The following is a 23538-nucleotide window of genomic DNA, read 5'->3' as shown; positions in this document are numbered from 1 at the left end:
GCAGGCTGAGCAGATCCGGGAAGGCGGCAGGACCCAGGGAGTGGAGGGCGTCGAATGCCCGGCCACGAGGTCACCGCTCCTCCTATTGGCGAAAGGGGCTGGGAGGAGCTTGTGCCCAGGAGTGGGGTCTTGCCTTTTTGTCAAGCCATCTTGCTGGAGAGGGCCGGGACGCGCAACGCAAAAACAAGACCCAGCTCTGAGTGACCGGAAAAGCCCGAGACCTTCAGGCGGAAGTAACGGCCTACAGCGAACCAACTCCCGGCGTGCGCCACGGTGGGAGGAGCCGGAAATTCCGGGCGCAATGACTGTGGGCCTAGCTGCGCGACCGCAGCCGAGGGGGCGGGTCCGGCCCTTTCAGGGCAGCTGATTGGCCGATCCCCGGAGAGGGTGGTGGCAGCTGCGGCGCGTGCAACTGTCGCCTCAGTCCGGTGAGTGCTGAGTTCGAGTTCGGGTCTTGCCGGTTCTCGAGTTGCCCCTTATCATCCGTCTAAGGCTCCTCTGGCCTGTCCCGCTCTCCGGCTCCCGGGACGGCCCTTGGAGAGGCAGAGCCAGGCCGGGGCCTCCCCTTTGGCGTGTTTCCGCAATTATGTACAGGCTGTCAGGCCAGAACCCCTGAGGGACATTTTTGTAGGGGAGGGGCGAACCATGCAAGGCCTAGATGACCCCATTGCTAGAGAAGGGCATTGCGGGGCGGTGGCGGGGAGTACGGCCGAGTGGAGCAGGTAAAATCACTGGGCAGGAGCCCGGCACGTGGGAGTAGGGAGAGACGGAGGACACTTGGAGGCATCAGGGATGAGGAGGGGGACAGGAAGTGGGCCTGGGCGGGTCAGATCTTGGGGAGTTAGTGGAAACTAGTGGAGGATGAGTCCACGTGGGACGCAGTCTGAACACTTGTGGACGGAACCTTCCGTGGAATGGGCTTGAAAAGATCCCCGATTCCCTGTCCAAGGAGAATCACACGAAACACTGGCTGCAAAAAGCAAGAGGGGGGGCTGGGGATGTGGCTCAAGCGGTAGCGCGCTCGCCTGGCATGCGTGCGGCCCGGGTTCGATCCTCAGCACCACATACCAACAAAGATGTTGTGTCCGCCGAGAACTAAAAAATAAATATTAAAAATTAAAAAAAAAAAAACAACCTGTGAAAGTTTAGATTTTTAAAAAAAAAAAAAAAAAAAAAAGCAAGAGGGATTTATTGGGACACAGGCGCCTGCGGGTGCCCAGCAGAACCTCAGCCGGAGCTTTGGTGAGCTGGCACACCCGGCTTGGGGGATACAGAGATTTTTATAGGGTAAAGGAGCAGTCTTCACACGGGGGAAACAATAGGTTTCTTATTGGTTAATTTTAAACCCAGCATATAGATTACCTAAAGGGCAAAGTTGTTTTTCACTTTATGTTACTGGAAAAGCCACATAAAAGTTACATGTTAGCACTCTGGTCCTCCTGTTGCTGCTCATTCAGGCATGCCTTAGGACCTGGTCCTTTGTGCTTTCTCAACCGGTTACACCTAACTGATTGTCTGAAAAACACCTCTGGTGCCTGCGTAGGTTTGTGACATGCCTCGGTGGTTTTGCAACTAGGCCTGAGGTTGTTGGGCTGGGGTCTTTCAGGCTGAAAGAATAAGAGCCAGCAAGGATGCCCTTAACAGGAAGGTGCAGGGACCCGCCCTAGTATCCGAGGCATCAATTTTAACTACTTTGTGGTTCTTGACAAAGCAGGAGCTAACATCTAGCATGAAGCCAGGCGCGGTGGTACACGCCTCTAATCCAGCTGCTAGGGAAGTTGAGGCAGGAAGATCTTGAATTCATAGTCAGCCTCAGCAACAGCAAGGCACTAAGCAACTCAGACCCTGTCCCGCCCCCGCAAAAAAAACAAAATTGGGCTGGAGATGTGGGCAGTGGTCAAGTGCCCCTGAGTTCAATTCCCACTACCACCACCACTACCACCACAACAAAAGTAAAGAATGAAAAGGCCTATTGAAGATGCTTTGGGGAGCTGGGGCTGTGGCTCAGTGGTGGAGTGCTTGCCTAGCATGTGGGTGAGGCACTGGGTTCGATTCTCAACACCACATACAAATAATTAAAATAAAGGTCCATCAACAACTAAAAAAAAAAAAAAAAAAGATGCTTTGGATTTGGTCTTTTATTAATTTTTTTGCGTGCTACTCCTCAGTAAATCCGGGGCCTGATTCATCCTCAGCAAGCACTACCACTTAGCTACACCCCCCATTTTGAGATAATGTCTTGATAGGCTGACCTCAAACTTGCATCCTTCTGCCTCAGCTCCCTCAGTTGCTGAGATTACAGGACTGTGCCACTGCTTCCAGCTGAATTTGGTCATTACCCAAAGATAATTTTTAAAGAATTATTTTTTTTCAGTACTGGATATTGAACTCTATAATTTGGTAGATTCATCCCCCATTACCTACCCTTTTCCTCCTGGTCCCCTTTTATTCTATTGATCTTCCTTTGATTATTATTTTTTTTTTCAAAGTAAAAAAGTAGGCTTTTTTCAAGTAAGAAGAAGAAAACAGCTCTCTCCAGTCATTAGGGAACCTGATAGCAGGTTGCCAATTCAGGGGTTAATGTAGCAACCAGGTAGCCCTTTGATTTACAAGAGCTTCTCCCTACCTTTCCCCCCTTATTTTTAAGTTCTAGCTTCCACACATGAGATAAAACATAATCATCCGGGCTGGGGTTGTGGCTCAGCATAGAGCGCTTGACTAGCACCGATGAGGTCCTGGGATCGATCCTCAGCACCACATAAAAATAAATAAATAGATTAAAGATATTGTATTCAACTACAACTAAAAATAAATATTTTTAAAAAACATAACCATCAACTTTCTGAGTTTGGCTTACTTAAATTCTTAAATTCTATCCATTTTCCTGCAAATGACATATTTCATTCTTTTTTTTTTTTTGTACCTGGGATTGAACCCAGCAGCACTTAACCACTGAGCCACTTCCCCAGCCCTTTTTAAAAATTTTATTTAGAGACAGGGGTCACTGAGTTGCTTAGGGCCTCACTAAATTGCTGAGGCTGACTTTGAACTCATGCAAACTTCCTGTTTCAGGCTCCCCAGCTGCTGGGATTACAGATGTGCCACCATGCCTGGCTCCCATTTCATTCTTATTTATGGCTGAATAAGAATCCACTGTGTAGCTGGGTGCTGTGGCCCACGCCTGTAATCTCTGTAATCACAGCTGCTTGGGATGCTGAAACAGGAGAATTGTGAGTTCAAAGCCAGCCTCACCAACTGTGAGGTACTAAGCAACTCAGTATAGGTCCTGTCTCTAAATAAAATACAAGAAATAGGGCTGGGGATGTGGCTCAGTGGTTGAAAGCCTCTAAGTTCGATCCCCGGTACCCACCCCCCCAAAAAAAATCCACTGTGTATATCTACCACATTTTCTTTATCCATTCATCTGTTGATGGACACCTACACTAGTTATATAATTTGGTGTTGTGGATTGTGCTGCTTAAACATGGATATGTGGGCTGGGGGTATAATTTAATTGGTAGAGTGCTTACCTCACATGCATAAGGCTCTGGGCTAATTAATCCCTAGCACCACACACACACACACACAAAAAAAAAAAAAAAACCCAAACAACAACAACAAAACCCATGAATATGCATGCATTGCTATAGTATGTTGACTTTTATTCTTTAGGAAAAATACTGAGGAGTGGTACCACTGGGTCATATGGTGATTCCATTTCTAGTCCTATGAGGAATCTCTGTGCTTATTCCCATAGTCCCGTAAGCACACTGTTTTTTGGGGTTTTTTTGGGGCAGGGGAGGTACTGGGAATTGAATTGTGGAGCACTTTAGCCACTGAACCACATCCCCAGCCTTTTTTAAATATTTTTATTTTAAGATAGGATTTCACTAAGTTGCTGAAGCTGGCTTTTAACTCATGATCCTCCTGCTGCAGCCTGCTGAGCTGCTGGGATTACAGGAGCATGCCATTGTGCCTGTCATTCTCAACCGAAATTTTTTAAAATTTCCTTTAAAAAAAATCAACCAGGCACAGTGGTACATGCCTGTGAGTCCTAGTGACTCTGGAAGTTAAAGAAGGAAGATTGCAAATTCGAGGCCAGCCTCAGCAATTTAGTGAGGCCCAAAGCAGCTTTGTGAGACACTGTCTCAAATATAAAAAGGACTGGGGATGGAGCTTAGTAGTAAAGAGTCCCTGGGTTCAATCCCCAGTACCACCCCACCCCAGTCAAATGCTTCAAATTAAGAAAGATAAAATCTGATATCAAGTGTGCAGTAGAAAGTATCTCACTGGAATCTGATGGGATGACACACTAATCCCAGACAACTAGAGAGTCTAAGGCAGGAGTATCTCAAGTTTGAGGCTAGGTTGGGCAGTTTAGCAAGGCACTATCTCAAAAAATGAAGAGCTTGAGATGTAGTTCAGTGGTAGTGCTCCACTGGGTTCATTCCCCAGGACAGAGGAAAAAGAAAACAAAAACAATTCAATGGCCAAGTGGAAGTGTATGGAGTCTTATTTATTTATTTATATTTATTTTTTGTGGTACTGGGGATTGAACTCAGGGCCTTGTGCATGCTAGGCAAGCACTCTATCATCTGAGCTATATCCCCAGCCCCTGGAGTTTTATTTTTTACTATGGAACTTCTGGAATGAGCTTGTTCATTTTGGTGCTGAGAGCAGTGGGACCTGGTATGGGTGGTTTAGTATTGGTGATACTCTCTGATTTGCACCAGAACTGAAGGGTGGGACCAGTTCAGCTGTGTGAATCAGGTTTCTCCCAAATGTTCCTGTTTTCTTATAGTCTGAGGCATGCCTTTAACCTTTGGTGAGCTCCTAGTCTACCCAGTAAGCACTTCATTCATAGGAATTTGAATAAAAAGTGAATTTACTTCTTTTCCTTTTCTTTTTAAAAACATTTTTAAATTTTTTTCATACTAGGTATAGGTACAACTATAATCCCAGGGACACTTTATCATTGAGCCACATCCCCATCCCTTTTTACTTATCTTGAGACAGTATCTTGCTCAGTTGCTTAGTACCTCACCAAATTGCTAGGCTGGCCTCGAACCTGCAATTCACCTGTTTCTAGCCTTCTGAGTAGCTGGGATTACTGGCCTATGCCAGCATGCCCAGCATTTACCTCTTCTTCTCCACTTCCATCCTTTAGGGCTCATGTGGGGAGTCTTGTCTCCCATGTGACATACACTCCCTGTTTCCCTATTGTACCATGTGTAAATTCTTTGTGCTAGAGTAGATGGCATTCTCTTTTAGGCAACCTTCCACACCCTAACCCTTTTTCAAGTGAGTCTCACATAGGTAACCCTGAAACCTGAAACCACTCAGCCCCTCAAAAACAAAACTATAAAATGAGAAAGTAACTGTTAAGTTTGGGTTTTTTTTTTTTTTTGGCTTCTCCTGTCTTCCTCTAGGGGCGCCAGAACATGTTTCTTCTGGAGCTAAATTTCCTGAAAATGAGTTGGCATTTATTTGGGTTGGAAATGTTCAGTGGTAGAGCATTTGCCTGGCCCAACTGAGGCCCTGGATTTGATCCCCAGAACTGGGGGGAAAAAAAAAAGCAAAACAAAAAGACATTTATTACATAATTAGCCAGTTGCATAAAATTTATATTGACAATGTTATTGAATGATGGCCATTTAGAACTACTCAGGAAAAAGTTAGAAGCTTGGTCACATAACTAGATGTCCAGTGGTAAAGAATGAACAACAAGTTGAGTGCGGTGGTGCACAACTATAATCCCAGAGACTTGGGAAGCTGAGGCAGAAGAATTGCAAATTTGAGGCCATCCTCAGCAACTTAGGCCCTAGGCAGTTTAGTGAGATCCTATCTCAAAATACAACTGGGGATGTAACTCACTTGTAGAGTGCCCTTGAGTTTGGTTCTCAATTAAAAAAAAAAAAAGAATGACAGTTCATGGTTATGGGAAACAAAGGGATGATTTGATGACGGAATAAATTTTTTAAAATTTATTTTTTAGTTGTAGTTGGACACAATACCTTTATTTATCCATTTTTTGTGGTGCCTCACACACACTAGGCGAGCGCTCTACCACTGAGCCACAATCCTAGCCCCATGATAGAATAAATTTGCTTAGTGATTTATATTAGGTTTATGCATTCAGAGCTATCATGATCATTATCAAAATATCATTAGAAAATAACATTGTTAATGCTGATATGTAACTCATTTACCTTTTAACTTCCTATTTTTCACTATGGAAAAAATTGTGATTTTAGATGAAGTGGTGTATTTTGGAAAGGTAGCCATCATATTACATCACAACTGCCTGTATACCCAGGATGATATGAATGAATGAACCATTTTCTTTTTTCTTTTTTTTTTAATAGAGAAGATGGAAGAGCTGAGTCAAGCCCTGGCTAGTAGCTTTTCTGTGTCTCAAGATCTGAACAGCACAGCTGCCCCACACCCCCGCCTATCCCAATACAAGTCCAAATACAGTTCCTTGGAGCAGAGTGAGCGGCGCCGCCGGTTACTGGAACTGCAGAAATTGTAAGGATGCTTTAACTCCTTGGCTTCTTTCTTCATTCTGGGAGCTGAGAATGATTCAGGGGTGTCTAGGCTTGTCTCTACAGAACCCTTTCAAAAATAGACTATTTGTAGATTGATCTTTCTGCCAACAGATTTGGGAGAGTAAATCTGGCAGAGTTAGGTATCCTTAATGTTCAGATTTTAGGAAAAAAAGAGGAAGTAGGAAGAGACTAAAACTTGAAAGAAAAGCTCAATTATTTGGTTAAATTTGCTGTTTTTCCTGGCAACAATATGGAGCTTTGCAATTTAGGGACTTATGAAAGCCACACCTAGACTTCCACTCCCCACATTCTCGGGGCTGCTTATGTGTGGCTTCTCCCACGCTCTTAATTCTGGTATTGGTGTGGTCTTCCCGTCTGCATTTACCCCAAATGTTCTGTGGAGCCCTTGGGAGTTCAAGACAAACAATTCCTTAGGGAATCTGAGGAAATGTCTTCCATACTCTTAAGTGTAAGTGCCAAAATGAACAAACAGGGGAAGAGAGCAGAATAGAAGTGTTTGAGGTTGGGCTGTTCTGAAGACAGGACCTGTATTTTATTCTCAGTGTGGTGTGTGCCTCTTCTGGATCATAAATTAAGCAATTAGGGACTGGGAGAAACTATTAACTACTGCAGTTTCCATAAAGTCTGTATTTTGTCCAGTGCTGCATCCCTGGGTGTGTTTGACAGAAATGGTTCCCTATGTCTCCTCAGTTGCTTGAGATTACATTCCGAGATCACTCCTATTTTCCTCTCCTCTTTTCTTCCTTCCTCCCTGTCTGTCTCTGTTTCTCTCTTTCTTGGGTCCCATCCCATATCTCATTATCTATGTACAAATATTCCAAAATCCGAAACATTTCTGGTCCCAAGCATTTCAGTAAGGGATACTCACCTGTATGTGTTTATTGTTTCTCCTCAATTAAAATACAAGCATGGAAGTATAGGCAGGGCTCTGTCCTCATCTGTTCCTGGAAATGCAAGAAGTGGAAATGTACCCTCCCAGCTGATGAAGTCCAGGTAGAGGGGGAGGAGAGTGGGGCTAGAATGTGAGAGTAAGAACCAGCAACTGGCTGGCTGTGAGAACTGGGTGGGGAAGCCCAGCTTTGCTTCACTCTAGACCATTTGCTTTCTTCCTCTGTGGGTCCACCTAGCACCGATGTCAGCCTGGGTCTGAGTTTCCCTTTTGGTGGGCAGCACAAAAGGAAGCCCCTGACTGAAGAACAGAGTCAAAGATCAGAGAAGACAGCTGAAGATTTGAAGGAACATCCAGAGAACAAGGCGCAGAAGTATGGGGACTAACATGGCAGGCCTGGAGCCCAGAACTAGTTTCATGTCCCTCTTTGTGTCCCACTCTAGCACAACAGGAAGAAATAATCCTCCCCTTTTTCAATTTTGCTTTATTATTTTAGAGTAGGAAATATATTCATTCATGTAGTTCAAAGTTTGTAGAAGAATACATGTTGAAAAACCTCCCTCCCTATTTTGTCCCCTAGTTGCCCAGTTTCTTTCCTGAACTATTAGTTTTCTTTCCAAAGATATTCTGTGTAGATATGAGCAAGTGTGTTTGATTGTATGTATACATTTTTTTTTAAATTTTTTACAATGCTGGAGATTGAACTTCATGCATGCTAGGCAGGTACTCTACCACTGACCTATACCCATTATTATTATCAATATATATATATTTTTAAAATATTTTTTTTTTTTAGTTATTGGCAGACACAACATCTTTGTTGGTATGTGGTGCTGAGGATCGAACCCGGGCCGCACGCATGCCAGGCGAGCGCGCTACCGCTTGAGCCACATTCCCAGCCCTATTATTATCAATATTACTTATTATTTTTGGTACCAGGGATTGAACTCAGGGACACTTAATCACTGAGCCACATCCCCAGCCCTTTTTCATATTTTATTAGAGACAGAGTCTTGCTGAGTTGCTTAGGGCCTCGCTGAGTTGGTGGACTGTCCTTGAGCAAGAGGTCCTCCTGCCTTAGACTCCCGAGTTGCTGGGATTACAGGCAGGCAGCACTGTGCCTAGCTTATTATTTTATATTATATATGTGTGTGTGTGTGTGTGTGTGTGTGTGTGTGGAGGTGGGTGTTGTAGAGGGACACAATACCTTTGTTTTATTTATTTTTATTTTTATGTGGTGCTGAGGATTGAACCCAGTGCCTCACACATACAAGGCAGACGCTCCACCACTTAGCTACATCCCCAGCCCCATCCCTATTATTTTTAAAATACAAGTAGTAGTGTTCTCTACACTATTGTGTATTTATTTAATAATTTTTTGAGAGCTTCTATATCAGTTCATAAAATGCCATATCATCCCCTCTTATGGTGCCAGGTATTCCATTGGTTGTTGGTTTACATGTAACCTAATCACTCCCCTACTGATGGGCATCTGTGTAGTTTCCTTCTTTTGTGATTATAAACAATGCCTAGGAAATAACCACAGATATACATCCTTTCACACATGTAGGAATATATCTGCTGACTTTTGTTCTTGAAATAAAAGACCATTGTGCTTTCATATGTTCTCTCAGGTATGCAAATTCGAATGAATGGGCATGAACATGTGAATTTAAGAAGAAACCATCTGGGTGCTATCGCGCGTGTATGTAATTCCAGGGACTCAGCAGGCTGAGGCAGGAGGATTGCAAGGCCAGCCTGGGCAGCTTAGTGAGACCCTGTCTCAAAATTTTAAAAGACCGGGGGGAAAAAAAAAGAGAGAGAGAGAGGAGTAAGAAGAAACCAGGTAACCAGTTGGGTGCTATTGTGGTTGCACATTGCAAGTTCAAAGCCAGCCTCAGCAACTTAATGAGACCCTGTCTCAAAAATAAAAAATAGGTTGGCTGCAGTGGCTTACACCTGTAATCCCAGTGGCTCAGGAGGCTGAGGCAGGAGGATTGTGAGTTCAAATCCACCCTCAGCAAAAACAAGGCTCTAAGCAACTCAGTGAGACCCTGTTCCTAAATAAAATACAAAATAGGGCTGGGGGTGTGGCTTAGTGGTCGAGTACCTCTGAGTTTAATTCCCAGTATCAAAATAATAAATAAATACTAGAAATGAGGCTTAAGGCTCAGTGGTAAAGTGCTTGTGTGGGGCTGGGTTGAATTCCCAGTACTGTTTAAAAAAAGAAAAATAGGAAAAGAAGAAAACAGTTATGCTGGTTCACTGCCTCAGTGGTTTAATTCTTACATTGCTATGAGGAAATCAAGTTTAGGAGGTACATTTCCAAATCAATTTAAAAAACTTAGGTTCCAGAAATTGCTTTTTCTAGCCTCATAATTTCCCAACCTTTCTAGAACATGTAGTTAAAATAATAATAATAATAAAGTAAAGTAAAAGATAAAATTGTAAACTAAGTGGCTCTTTTTTTTTCCCCCCAAATATTTATTTTTTAGTTGTAGTTGGACACAATACCTTTACTTTATTTATTTACATGTGATGCTGATGATTGAACCCAGGGCCTCACATATATTAGGTGAGCGCTTTATTGCTGAGCCACAACCCCAGCACTTAAGCGGCTCTTTTTGAAAGTTGGAAACTGAAGAGAGGCCTGGCTTCTCCTCTGAAAGCTGTGTAAAGTGGAAATCCCCAGAAGCTGTCCTGTTTTAGATTTCTCACTGCATCTCATTGTTTCCTCTCTCTCATCCTAGGGCCTTTGGAAACAGTGTCTGCCAGGCAGGAAATGTCAGTTCTCACCTGGGGTGGGTGGTGTGAGGGTGGGCTCAGCCTATACAGTTAGTGAACGTTGCAAATTCCTTTAAATATCTTACTTTTTCCATTCTTAGGAAACTCAGAGGAAGGCTGTGTCTGTTCAGGGGGGTTCCCTATTTAGGATCTATGAGGAGGCAGCCATTAGTTTGGCTTTGCAAAGGAAATTCCATATTTCTTACTCCCACCAAAATCCCCAAGTTGCTCCCAAATCTGGAGCCTTTGAATTAAATGAAATCTTTTTCATTATAGGATGTTTCTGTCTAAAATGTAACAGCTTATTTATTTATTTATTTTTTGGGGGGTGGACACAATATCTTTATTTTTATGTGGTTCTGAGAATCGAAGCCAGTGCCTCATGCATGCTAGGCGAGCACACTACCACTTGAGCCACATCCCCAGCTCCTCCTTTTTATTTTTGATTAACACAGATTAATTGTACATTCTACTGGCATTCAGTGTGATATTTTCACACATGTGTGTAGCATGCACTGATCACGCCCAACCTCTTTTTTTAAATTTGTTCATTTTAGTTATATACGACAGTAGAATGTATTTTGATGTATCATACATATGTGGAGTATAACTTCCCATTTTTGTGGTTGTACATAGTTACAATGGTCATGTATTCATATATGAACATAGGAAAGTTATGTCCAATTTATTCTACTGTCTTTCCCATTTCTATCCCCCCTCCTTTTCCCCCAGTCTCCTGTCCAATCCCATGAACCTCCACTCCTCCTCCTCCTCCTCCGTTGTGAGTCAGCATCCACATAACATGGATTGGTTTATTTCACTTAGCATGATATTCTCTGGTTCCATCCATTTATCAGCAAATGCTATGATTTCATTCTTCTTTATGGCTGAGTAATATTCTGTTGTGTAAATATACCACATTTTCTTTTTTTCTTTAATAATTATTTTTTTTAGTTGTATTTGGACACAATATCCTTATTTTATTTATTTTTTTTTATGTGGTGCTGAGGATCAAACCCAGGGTCTCACACGTGCTAGGGGAGCGCTCTACCACGCACTTATAACAATTCCAGCCCCCCACATTTTCTTTTTCCATTCATCTATTGAAGGGCACCTAGGGTGGTTCCATAGCTATTGTGAATTGAGCTGCTGTGAACATTGATGTGGCTGTGTCATTACAGTATGCTGATTTTAAATCCTTTGAGCCTGTGCCTTTTTTTTCATTCCAGGAAGCGGCTGGATTATGTGAACCATGCCAGGAGACTGGCTGAAGATGATTGGACAGGGGTGGAGAGTGAGGAAGAAGACAAGAAAGATGATGAAGAAATGGACATTGACACTGGCAAGAAGTTACCAAAACGTTATGCGAATCAAGTGCGTGGTCCAGAGATGATTAGACCCACCTTGTCCCACTTCCTGTACAATGCAGTCAAAGCCCACTGAAATAAATGCTACCATAAAGAGAGGGGGGTGAGCCCAGCTTGGTAGTGCATGCCTGTGATCCCAGCAACTTGGGAGGCTGAGGCAGGAGGATTACAAGTTTTGAGGCCAGCCTGGCAACTTAAAAGACCCTGTCTCAAAAAATAAAAAGAGGTAGGAATATAACTCAGTGGTATAGTGCCCCTGGCTTGAGTCCCCAGGACCAAAACATAATAGTAATACACAAATAAATAAATAAGATAAAATCAAGTACCTTATTCATCCCTGAGGTGTAGCCTCTGGATCATAATAGTTATGAAACTGGAAGGAGATGGGTAAAGTAAGGAAAGGAAGAGGGCCCTACCACCTTGGTCCAGGAAATGAGATAGTAAGCCCTGCACTGATGTAGGTGATAGCACTGAGGAGAGAAGCTGAGTCCCAAGTAAGTGGCTTCCATCCAGTCAGTTGTGCAGGAGACTGGCTCAACTACTGTGAGCACCTGGGTAGAAGTCCCCTCTGCTGGCTTTTCTGTTCTTTTACTTGTATATGTATTGTGCATGTAGGACATGAACGCTTTGTCCTTGTAACATTTGAGCAGCAACCCCTGCTTATAATGGCATTTTTTTGTGTTCCCAGTTGATGCTCTCTGAGTGGTTAATTGATGTCCCTTCAGATTTGGGACAAGAATGGATTGTGGTGGTGTGCCCTGTTGGAAAAAGAGCCCTTATTGTGGCCTCCAGGGTGAGTAGCTGCCTCCTACTCTCTGTTAGCCGGCCTGGTGTATGGTGGGAGGGATTTTTTGTGCTTCATTTTTCTTATCTGCTCTGGCAGTTGTGCCTGGAATGGGGCTTGAAATGCTTTCCTGCAGAAAGGATATGTTGAGAGCCATCTTGGGCCAATTACACCCCTGTACAATGAGGAAGCAAGAGGGTGAGGAGACCTGGATGCCTGACAAGAATGGTTACTTTCTCCCCACAGGGTTCTACCAGTGCCTATACCAAGAGTGGCTACTGTGTCAACAGGTTTTCTTCCCTTTTGCCAGGAGGCAACAGGAGAAACTCAACAAATGCAAAAGGTACCTACATAAGATGCCTGCTTACTAAGTAATTTTTTTTGAACCCAGGATTGAACTCAGGGGCACTTAAACATAGAGCCACATCCCAGTCCTATTTTGTATTTTATTTAGAGACAGGGTCTCACTGAGTTGCTTAGTGCCTCACTTTTGCAGAGGCTGGCTTTGACTTGTGATTCTCTTGCCTCAGCCTCCTAAGCCACCAGGATTACAGGCATGTGGCATTTTGCTCAGCTTGTTTACTAAGTTTTATATTCAGTTCAAGACAGTGTCTGTTGCTTGGCTAGTTGTTAAGGACTCACTTTGAAAGCATACTTAAAACTGCACATAGACACTGTACTGATCCCTGAACTCAGGCTCTCCCATTCAAAGTCATTCCTCCTCAGTTGTAGAAGAGATACAGCCCTGAGTCCTACTGGGCAGTAAATCTCTGAGTTAAGGTCAGCATGCCTTTGGATTTCCATTATAAGATGACAGATGCAGATTTTGGGGTAAAGATCCTGAGAGAATGTCACGTATCATGGTACAATCACTGCTGGGCTTCTCTTCTGAATTCCCTTTCTCCTTTATCATTGACCCAAACTTATCTTCTCCTGCCTGGCCTAGCTGACCAGGCTAAGATAAAGGTAAATAACTTGTCCATGGCTGTAGTTTAGCCCTTGACTTCCTTCTGTGACCATCTTATCTCCTTAATTGGATTATAAATTCCTTAAATAGGAGACTATTTATAGTTAAATTATAACAAAGCATCTAAGAAACTTAAAAAGTTATTGTAAGCTGGCTCAGTGGCACACACCTGTAATCCCATCTTCTTTCTGAGGCAGGTCTGAGGCCAATTTGGGCAACTTAGTGAGACTCTGTCTCAAAATCAAATGAAAAAATAAAAAATAAAAGAGTTAGAGACACAGCAAACTAATACTGCAGGGCCTTGGGCTCAGTCCCCAGTAATGGAAAACAAACAAACAAACAAACAAACAAAACAAACAAGTAGTTGTAAACCAGGTATGTATTTCCATTTACTAATATATCTACTTGGGAGTCTGAGGCAGGAAGATAACTTGAGCTCAGGAGTTTGAGACCAACCTGACAACATAGTGAGACCCATCTCAAAAAAAAAAAAAAAAAGTATAAATTAAACTAAAATGGAAGATAACTTGCTTTAAAATTTGAGTTTGTTTCTGTAATGTTCCAATTTGTCTAAATGTTCAGAATTCCTGCTGGGCATAGTGGTACATGTTTGTATCTTAGCAACTCAGGAGGCTAAGGCAGGAGAATCACAAATTTGAAGCCAGCCTCAGAGATTCAGCAAGACCCAGTTTCAAAATAAAAATAAAAAGGGTTAGGAATGTAGCTCAGTGGGTAAATTTTCCCTGGGTTCAGTCTCTAGTACCAAATAATTAAAAGTTGAGAATTCCCACTTGAGTGAAGCATTGTCTTGATTCCTTTTGACCTGTGTATCCATGTCACCCTTAACCCATTAAGATCCTAAGTTTTCAATTCCATATAGGATGATGAACATAATGGGTTAAGGTGTACCAGGTAGCCAGAAGGGGCCACGGAGAATGCTTTCCCTAATGAATTGTTAGTTCTAGTGCTGACTTGTTGCAAGCACTGAGTATTTATCTAGAATGGAGTTCCCTAGATTGTGGTGGAGGGAACCCTGGTTGGAAGTGGAACCCTGACTTTCTGCCTTTTGTCTCCAGAGTACACCATTCTGGATTGCATTTACAGTGAGGTGAATCAGACCTACTATGTTCTAGATGTGATGTGCTGGCGAGGACACCCTTTTTATGACTGCCAGGTAAGGATTGATACTCCCCTCATGTTTTTTTCTGTCTTTTCCTCTCCAGGAAAGTGGCTCAGCGTGTGGCTTTGATACGTGACCAACTTCTTGGTGTGTACAGGATGTGGTATATCAAGAACATTATCTAATGCTCCCTGCATCTCTTAGTGTTTAAATTAGCTTAGTTTTGAAAAAGAAATAGGAGGCACTAAGGGAAGGATAGCAGTTCTTGCAAGAAGGAAAAACAGCAGAAGTGTAGGCCAGGCCTGTAGCTTCTGTAGCCACCCCCTCACCTCTCTCTAGAGAATAGGAGGGTGACTGTAGGGAAGACTGTGGAGCAAGGAAGATGCCACCTTGTGGAGATGGGACCAGGAAGAGAGGGCGGAATGCAAGTCACCGTCAAATAGACCCCTGCAACCTCCACTCCTTCACCAACCACATCCTGACCCTGAAGATGCCAGGGCCTCCTTGATATCATAGAAAGCCTCAAATCTCAAAGGCTCTAGCTCTACAAGGACAGCTTTCCAAGTGAGAAGAGGCCCACTACTCCCCCTCTAGTTTCACCTTCCCCAACATTTTCTCACTTTGGTGCTTCTTGTGGTGACTGCTGCAGTGATCAGAATGAGGCTGGATGTGCACTAAGCCTCATGGCTGTTAACATCACGCCCTGTGTTGTCTCTGTTGTATAGTAGTACTCTTTTGCTCCTTGTTAATTAGTTTTTCATATTAGTATTCAATATGTGGACTTTAGACCAGGCATATCAGAAAGTTGTTAGAAATGCACATTCTCAAACCTACAGAACCATCAGGTGGGAGTGGGCCTGTAAGTTTTAACCAGCCTCCAGGTGATCTTCATGAAGGCTCAAGTGTGAGAATCACATTGTTACCATAGGCTGTTTCTTTCCATAGGCATTACCTCTCAGTAGGTTTCCAAATCTTGCCAGGTGGTGCCAGAATTCTCATGTGATCCTTAAACATTTGCAGTTAGGATTTGTTGTTTTGTTTTGTTTTTGTGGTGTTGGGGATTACAACCCAGGTCCTTGTGCATGCAAGGCAAGCACTCTACCAACTGAGCTATATCCCAGCCCCTAGCAATTAGGATATATATTGCTAAACACTTTGTGGCATTAATGCATTAAATCCCTTGCAGTAATCTGTAAGGCAAGTACTACTATTATCCTTGTGTAGATATGAAAAACTGAGATCCTCAGATGTTAAGTACCCTGCCCAAATACAGAGGCAAGATTACACCTATGAATGTAAATTCGGTCCAGCACATGTCTTCCTTTAATTCTGTTGGAGGATGTTTCATCACAGCCTACAAATTTGGTAACTAAAACCACCTGTATTTTTATAATATAAAGAAAAGATGCCTAGTGTAGTTCAGTTGTGGAGTGCCTCTGGGTTCAGTCCCCAGTTCCACCAGGAAAAAAAAAAAAGGCTGTATGTGTGCTTTTTATTTTTAATTTCCAAAAAGAACACAATTTGAAAGAATGATAAAGTTCAACATAAGTATAGAAGGATACATGTCACTGATTCAGAGAATAAAATAGTTTCTGAAAAGTTTCAACTGTATCATAGTTTCTTTTTTTTCTTTTTTTTTTTTTAAGAGAGATAATTTCTTAATATTTTTATTTATTTTTTGGCGGACACAACATCTTTGTTGGTATGTGGTGCTGAGGATCGAACCCGGGCCGCATGCATGCCAGGCGAGCACGCTACCACTTGAGCCACATCCCCAGCCCGTATCATAGTTTCTAATAGTCAGGTCTAATATAAAGAAGAGGGGTTACATAATGTTCTTTGGAGTTGAAGAGACCTAGATCACACATTATTTTCTCTGTGTACCTGGGCAAGTGACTTAACTTCTCTTATCCTCAAGAGTCCTCACCTATAAAATGGAGATAATGTGATACAACTCCCAGAGGGTGATTGAAGATTAATTATATTATATGTGTGGAGCCCTTTTCATGAAGCCTGATAGAAAGTAGGCCTTCAGTGATAAATGTTGGCTTTGTTGCTATTAATAGTCCTGTTGAGTTTTAAGGAAGAAAACCTTGAAAGATTTGATAATCTTCTTGATGACCTTATGGTTTTAAATGAAAGGGGAATAATGACAGAAGAGAATAGGTCTTTGTAAGTCAAGTGGCTATTTAGAATTGGGTGCTCCCTCCCCCCCTTGCTTAAAGAGTTTGAAAGAGTTTGAAATGATGGGCTGGGGTTGTGGCTCAGTGGTAGAATGCTTGCCTGGCATGTGTGAGGCACTGGGTTCAATCCTCAGCACCACATTAAAATAGAATAAAGATATTGTGTCCACCTAAAAACTAAAAAATAAGTATTAAAAAAAAAAAAGAGTTTGAGATGACCAGTATTTCGTCTTTCTATGTCCCTTTTCTGTGCAGACTGATTTCCGATTCTACTGGATGCATTCAAAATTGCCGGAAGAAGAAGGACTGGGCGAGAAAACCACACTCAATCCTGTAAGACTTAGTGTTAGGATCAGAGAGTTCTTTATAGGGATAAGGATTGATCTGTTATCTAAATATAATCATTCTAAATGAAATGATCTTTTTTCCTACTTTTTTTTTTTCTTTTGATTCCAGGGATTGAACCCCGGGTGCTTAATCACTGAGCCATATCTCCAAATCTTTTTTACTTTTTTTTTTTTGAGATAGGGTCTCACTAAGTTGCTGAGACTGGCTTTGAACTTGGGATCCTCAGTCTCCCAAGCCAGTGGGATTACAAGCATGTGCTACCATGCCCATCTTTTCCACATTTTTTTTTTAATAAGAGGCTCTGAACTCTTTTTTAAAAATATCTTTATTTTATTTATTTATTATTATGTGGTGCTGAGGATCGAACCCATTGCCTCACATATGTGAGGCAAGCGCTCAACCACCGAGCCACAACCCCAGCCTCCCCCGCTCCAGTCTGTGTAGTTTTGATTTGCATTTCCCTAATTGCTATTGATGTTGAATATCATATATTTGTTTGCCATTTGTATTTCTTCTTCTGAGAAGTGTCTGTTTAATTCATTTGGCCATTTATTAATTGGGTTATTTTTTGGTGTAAAATGTTTTGAGTTCTTTATATATTCTAGATATTAATTCTCTGTTAGAAGTCTAGGGGGGCTGGAGATGTGGCTCAGCGGTAGCGAGCTCGCCTGGCATGCGTGCGACCCGGGTTCGATCCTCAGCACCACATACAAACAAAGATGTGTCCGCCGAGAACTAAAAAATAAATGTTAAAAATTCTCTCTCTCTCTCTCTCTCTCTCCTCTCTCACTCTCTCTTTAAAAAAAAAAAAAAAAGAAGTCTAGGGAGCATAAGCTGGGTTGTAGCTCAGAGTAGAGTGCTTGCCTTGAATGTGGAAGGCCCTGGGTTTAATCCTCAGCACCACATAAAAAAAATAAAAATAAAAAAATAAAGGTATTGTGTCCATCTACAACTAAAAAGTATTTTTTGAAAAAAGTGTAGGGAGCAAAGATTTCTCAAAGATTCCTAATTCTCTCTCCACATTGAAATGATCTTTTTTGAGTCAGCATGGTACAATGAGAAGAGTATGGACTTAACAGTCATCCAGATTTGAATTCCAATTGTGTTTTTAATAATTACTAGGGTAAGAGCTGAGGTGTAGCTTAGTTGTAGAGCATTTACCTAGCATGCACATGTCCCTGGGTTGGATCCCCAGCACTACAAAAACAAAACAAATCAACCCAGACCTTATCATAGACCAGTTCAGTAAGAATTTCAGGGTATGACTTACCTGAGATATATATATATATATATATATATATATATTTTTTTTTTTTTTTTTTTTTTTTGGCCAGTAATGGGCATTGAATCCAGGGGAGCTCTCCTAGACTTTTTTATTTTGAAATGGTCTCTCTAAGTTGCCCAGACTGTTTTCAAATAGGCGATCCTCCTAGTCAGCCTCTGGAGTTGCTGAGATTACAGGTATGTACCACCATTGCCTGGCTTGCATTAATAATTTTTAAAAGCTCCCTTGATTCTCCACCTCCTTCCTCCTTCTCAGATGATTGTTGTGTGTAATGGAAGGTTGGGAATCTTTGAGGGAAGGTGGTTGGGAGCAGATAGGGAAAGATGAGACTGAAACTTCTTTTTTTGTGTATTGCTGGGTATTGAACTCAGGGCCTTGTGCATGTGAGGCAAGCACTCACTCTACCAACTGAGATACGTCCCCAGCCCCTGAAAACGTTTTTGATAGAGTTTTTCTATTACTATAACCAATCGCATTTGTAACTTATACTAACTATTTGTTTTAATTTATATTTCAGTTTAAATTTGTGGGACTAAAGAATTTTCCTTGTACCCCTGAGAGTCTGTGTAAGGTGCTATCTATGGATTTCCCTTTTGAGGTAATGAGACCATTGTCATTATTGCTTTCATGATTGTAGGGTACAGAGAGACTTAGTTACATGAGATCTTAAGATATCTTTTGCTGTATCAGAGCATTAGAACAGTGCTGAAAATGGATTCCTGGGAAAGGATATTCTTGCTGCCCTTTAGAGCTTGAGTTCCACCCCTGCTAGATAATCTGAATGCCAGAGCCAGAGCTGCATTAAAGGACAGATCATCCAACTCCCTCTGAGAAACTGAGGTCTGTAGAGTAGCAAGGTTTTCCATTCCTAGGTCCTTCTGTGTGCCTCTTCCTGCTACAAGCATAAGAAATAGGCCTCTTGTTTGACTGCCATAGTGGTCATAAAGTAAAAGGTCATCTGTGACTGACCCAAACAAATGTTTGAATCTTTAATCCTCTTTTGGCCAAAGTATAAATGGCACTACTTGCTGAGCAGTGGTGTGAGAGCAGGGTGACCAAATCATCCAATTTTAACAGCATTCACCCTGTTATATCTCTGAATATTTCCTGACCCCAGAAGCTCCTTGGTCCTGGGCAGTCTTTTTTCATCTTTAGAAACTATAGTTACCCACTCCAGGCTCAAGCAAAATTTCCTTTTCCCATCACACCATTTAAAATTCTGCCTACTCACCCCAAGTATTTGCTTGAACTGTCTATAATTTTACAAAAGGATCACAGCTTCCTGAATGAGGAAATGGCACAGGCTGAGTTGCCTTCATTTCTGGAAGTCAATTAAGAAGGTGATAGGAACACTATCTTTATTTATATCCCTTATACCCTAGTGGCAATAAATGCTTTTTAGAGATGAGTCACTGAATCATGGAAAAGAAAATATGGGACTGTAGGAGGTCTTCCCGTTGAGAAAACTGAGTTTCCCAGAATATGGCTTGCAAACATTTTAGGGGAAGGTTTAGGCAGCTGACAGTATCTGGGGAAGCAGGGCTTCTACATAGCCTGGTCCCTGTGCTCAGCAGTTCTGCACTTCAGAGGACATATCTAGTTTCCCTGACTTTGTTCATGGGGGCCTCAGCCTGAACACAGAGACTGTGGAGTAGTGCAAAGTATCTGGAATTTGGATACAGAGGACCTGGGCTCGACTTGAATTTCTGCTTTATACTCACCGTGTGTTTCAGGGAGACCCTCAGAACTCCCCAAGCCCTAGTAGCTTTTTCTCAAATATTCTTTTGGTGGGTAAGAGGGTGAAATAGTGGATAGGAAATCATTCTGTAAATAGGAAAATGCTGTTTTATGTTTTTCTTTTCTAAATTTTAGCTTTTAGACCATTTCTTTATTCAGAGAAACTGCACATGTTAGAAGCAAGGACTCTTTTCCTCTGAATGCAGTAAATGTACACAAGAGCTGCCTCTGTGTGTCTAGGCTCTCTTGGAAGAGAGATGTGGCCCCAGATGTCATTGTGATCCCCAATTTCCCCTCTTTTAGGTAGATGGACTTCTCTTCTACCACAAGCAGACCCACTATAGCCCTGGAAGCACTCCCTTGGTGGGCTGGCTGCGCCCATACATGGTGTCAGATGTTCTTGGTGTGGCTGTGCCTGCTGGACCACTAACCACCAAGCCAGAATATGCTGGGCACCAGCTCCAGCAAATTATTGAGCACAAGAGGAGCCAGAAGGAGGGCATGAAGGAACTTCCACACAAGACCTCCGAGAATGGGCACTATGAGCTTGAACACCTGTCCACCCCCAAGCTGAAGGGTCCTTCCCATAGCCCAGACCACCCTGGAAGTCTCATGGAAAACTAAAGAGGGCAGCTTCCTTTAGGTCACAAGATGGGTCTTAGCCCCAGAAGGAAGACTGGAGAAGAAGACAGTGACAATAACTGGTGATTTCTTTTTAGAATGGAATTTCCAAAGGTCAGTCCATCTGGAAGCAGCTTATCTCCTATCTGAAATGCAGGCTCAAACAGCAGAGGAGGGCCCAGGTTGGGTGGATTTAGATTGGTTTGAACAGCTTCTACTGTGATTAAACATATCTCAGATCTACAGTGTAAATATATATAATTCATAAGAAAGAACTTGTTTGTGATTCTTAAATTTTAGACAGCCTTGAATCTCCATCACTTCCCCCACCCCGGACTACTAACCATGACTATTCAGGTCTCCCTATTTCACCCTTTTTAGCACTCCAACATTCTGCTGAGTTTCAGTTGCTGCTGTTGGTAACGGCATTTTCTGAAAGGTCTTACCAGGAACTGCAATTCTTGGTATTTTAATATGTTCCCTCTTCTGAGAAGACAAGTGTGATTTTCTTTGGTTTAGACTTTGCCAAAGATAAAACGCTAATGGGGTTCATTCCTGCCACAGATGTTTGAGCTCCTACCAGGAGATGAACCTGAGATGTCAAGTAAGTTTTTGAGGTGGAAAAACTTGGTTCCTGACTTTGAGGAGTGCCTAGTCCAGTCGGAAAATATACCCATCAGTGTGTCAAGTGCATTGAGATGGTGACATGATTACTTCAGCACAAAAAGGCACACAGAGGTTGCAGGAAAGAACAGAGCAGGTAAATCAGGAGGTTAGAGCTGGCTCTGCAAAAGGGCACAGTGTGTTCTGCAGACCAGGAGGAGAGGAGTTCTTCAGATATTGGCACTGTGCAACTATACTCCTCTGGAGCAGGGCAGAACTTGCTCTGGAAACTGGTTTAGCATGGCTTAAGTGTAAAGTAGGATTGGTGAGTTTGGGAGAGGAGGCTGGAGAGAGGTGGGAGGCTTTAGGTTTTATGTCATGGGTGAGAGGGAGCAAAGGAAGAGTTCTGAGGCCAGATCCCTTCAGATCTGCGAACTAGAGCTCTAGTTTGTAAGTGGAAGATTGTGTCTAATACTAACCATTGCTGGGTGTGGTGGTACAGACCTGTAGCTTGGGAGGCTGAGGCAGGAGGATTGCAAATTCAAGGCCATCTTTAGCAATTTAGTGAGACCCTGTCTCAAAATAAAACAAAAATAGAGCTGGGGATGTGGCTCAGTGGATAAGTGCCCCTGGGTTCAATCCCTGGTACCAAAAACAAAACAAACAAACAAACAAACAAAAAAACCCCTCAAACCACTAGCTAGTTTGTGCTCTGTTTTTAGGAAGTGTGTCCCCGTTCCCATGGGTCTCTTTCTGCTCCCCACCCAGTCCAATTTTCTAAGACTTCTCTTCTTGAGCAAAAGAAGTTCACCATTCCTTCCAGCAATAATAGTGTCAAAATTTCAGAAGGATCCAGTTCAGATCTTGTCTGACATCAGAGTTCCCGTTGAGTCTATTAGTTCTGAAAACAGATTTGGTCAGCAGCAGTGGTTAAGCAGAGCCTGATTACACCAGTTCTGCACATCCAGTGGAACTAGACCCAGTACTGGCTTTTAGACATCTTCTGAAGGTGACTCTGCAAAATTCGAGAAGGAAGAAGCTCTCATTTCGCCCTCACCCAATGATGATCCTGCTGGCTATAGATTCAAGCATTTGCCTACATCAATAAGCTCTTTACTGAATTTAGGTCAATTTTAAAATTGGGATACAGTTCCTTTTGCCAAGGAGCATGTTGTAGACTTCCTAGATGTTTAGTCTCTATTTGATGATTTTCTGAGTGTTCTAACCTGGGCTCTTAGCAGTCAACTTTATTAGTTCAGGGGCTGTACATGCTAGTGTCAGTAGCAGCTTGGTCAGACTCTGCTCAGAAATAATGAAGCCTGAAAGGCCTGCTTTCCCAAAGGATTCTCTAGAAATAGATGCATGAGTTGAACACATCAGCCCAACTTATCAAATACAACTTGATATTGTTGAATGGTAGCTTGAAGGACTTGTCTCAGAGGAATACCCCTTATATTTTTAACTGAGGATCCAGTTTTATTGGTGACTGGATAGTGATAATTGGTCATAATTTTTTAGGGATTATAAAATCACATTTGCCACTTATTCTAAAGATGGTTGTGTTATATGGGTTGCAATGATAGTATCAGTTTTTTGGCCACCTTTCTGAGCAGCTCTCACCATCTTTTTTTGTGGAATCATCTCTTCCCCATCCATTATGTAATCTGGAATAACTGATTTCCCATAGCCAAGTATAAGATTCATGATTCAAGATGGTCCAATCACATGTTACAAGGATTTGTGTCTTCAGCAGAGGACCAAGGAGTATAAATCAGTTGGAATTCACTGATTTTGCTAGGGTGTACATTTCTTGTTCTTGCTATGAAAATTGAGTATCCAGTAAATCCTATCTTACTCAAATTAGCCAGAGCTATTATCTGGGTTTATAAAAATCCTAAGTGATACCATTTACCAGTGTGGCCTACCTTACTTGCCTTGGTTGGAAGGCCAGCTTGGCATGAGTTAACATTAATTTTAGGTTTGTAAACTTCACCGAGAGAACTGGTAAAGCATTATTTCTGTGCATCTAGAGGAATTAGTTGACAGGGGAGGATGCTCAGATGTGTGTGGGGGTGGGCCATGTACAATCAGCTGGGGACCCAGATAGGACAGAAAGGCAATTTTCTCTCTTCTGAAGCTGGGATACACTTTTATTTTCCTGCTATTGGGACATCTGAACTTTAGGCACTTGGATTTGTGGACTCTAGGACTTAACACCAGTGGCTCTCTAGGTTTCCAGACTTTGGACTTGGACTGAGCCACATTGCTTGGATACCTGATT

The 23538-nt window shown here is 42.4% G+C and overlaps 1 protein-coding gene across 3 annotated transcripts; it reads left to right on the top strand.

Annotated features, from left to right (window-relative positions):
• Positions 1–338: 338 nt before the first annotated feature.
• Snupn (snurportin 1) lies at positions 339–20894 on the top strand. 3 transcript variants are annotated; one of them, XM_026387781.2, is made up of 9 exons: positions 339–428; positions 6366–6528; positions 11472–11616; positions 12298–12402; positions 12640–12736; positions 14437–14534; positions 16919–16996; positions 18814–18894; positions 20337–20894. In XM_026387781.2, the coding sequence occupies exons 2-9, from the start codon at positions 6371–6373 to the stop codon at positions 20655–20657; spliced, it is 1083 nt and encodes a 360-aa protein (XP_026243566.2). In that variant the 5' UTR covers positions 339–428; positions 6366–6370; the 3' UTR covers positions 20658–20894. The 3 variants fall into 3 exon arrangements, with proteins under 3 accessions (XP_026243566.2, XP_026243568.2, XP_026243567.2); XM_026387782.2 differs by having other exon boundaries at positions 371–428; positions 6371–6528; XM_026387783.2 differs by lacking the exon at positions 12298–12402.
• Positions 20895–23538: the final 2644 nt, after the last annotated feature.

This window comes from Urocitellus parryii, chromosome 6, assembly GCF_045843805.1.
Source record: "Urocitellus parryii isolate mUroPar1 chromosome 6, mUroPar1.hap1, whole genome shotgun sequence".
Lineage (NCBI taxonomy): Eukaryota > Metazoa > Chordata > Mammalia > Rodentia > Sciuridae > Urocitellus > Urocitellus parryii.
The sequence above is the reverse complement of the archived record's forward strand: the minus strand, read 5'-3'. Positions and strand labels throughout refer to the sequence as shown.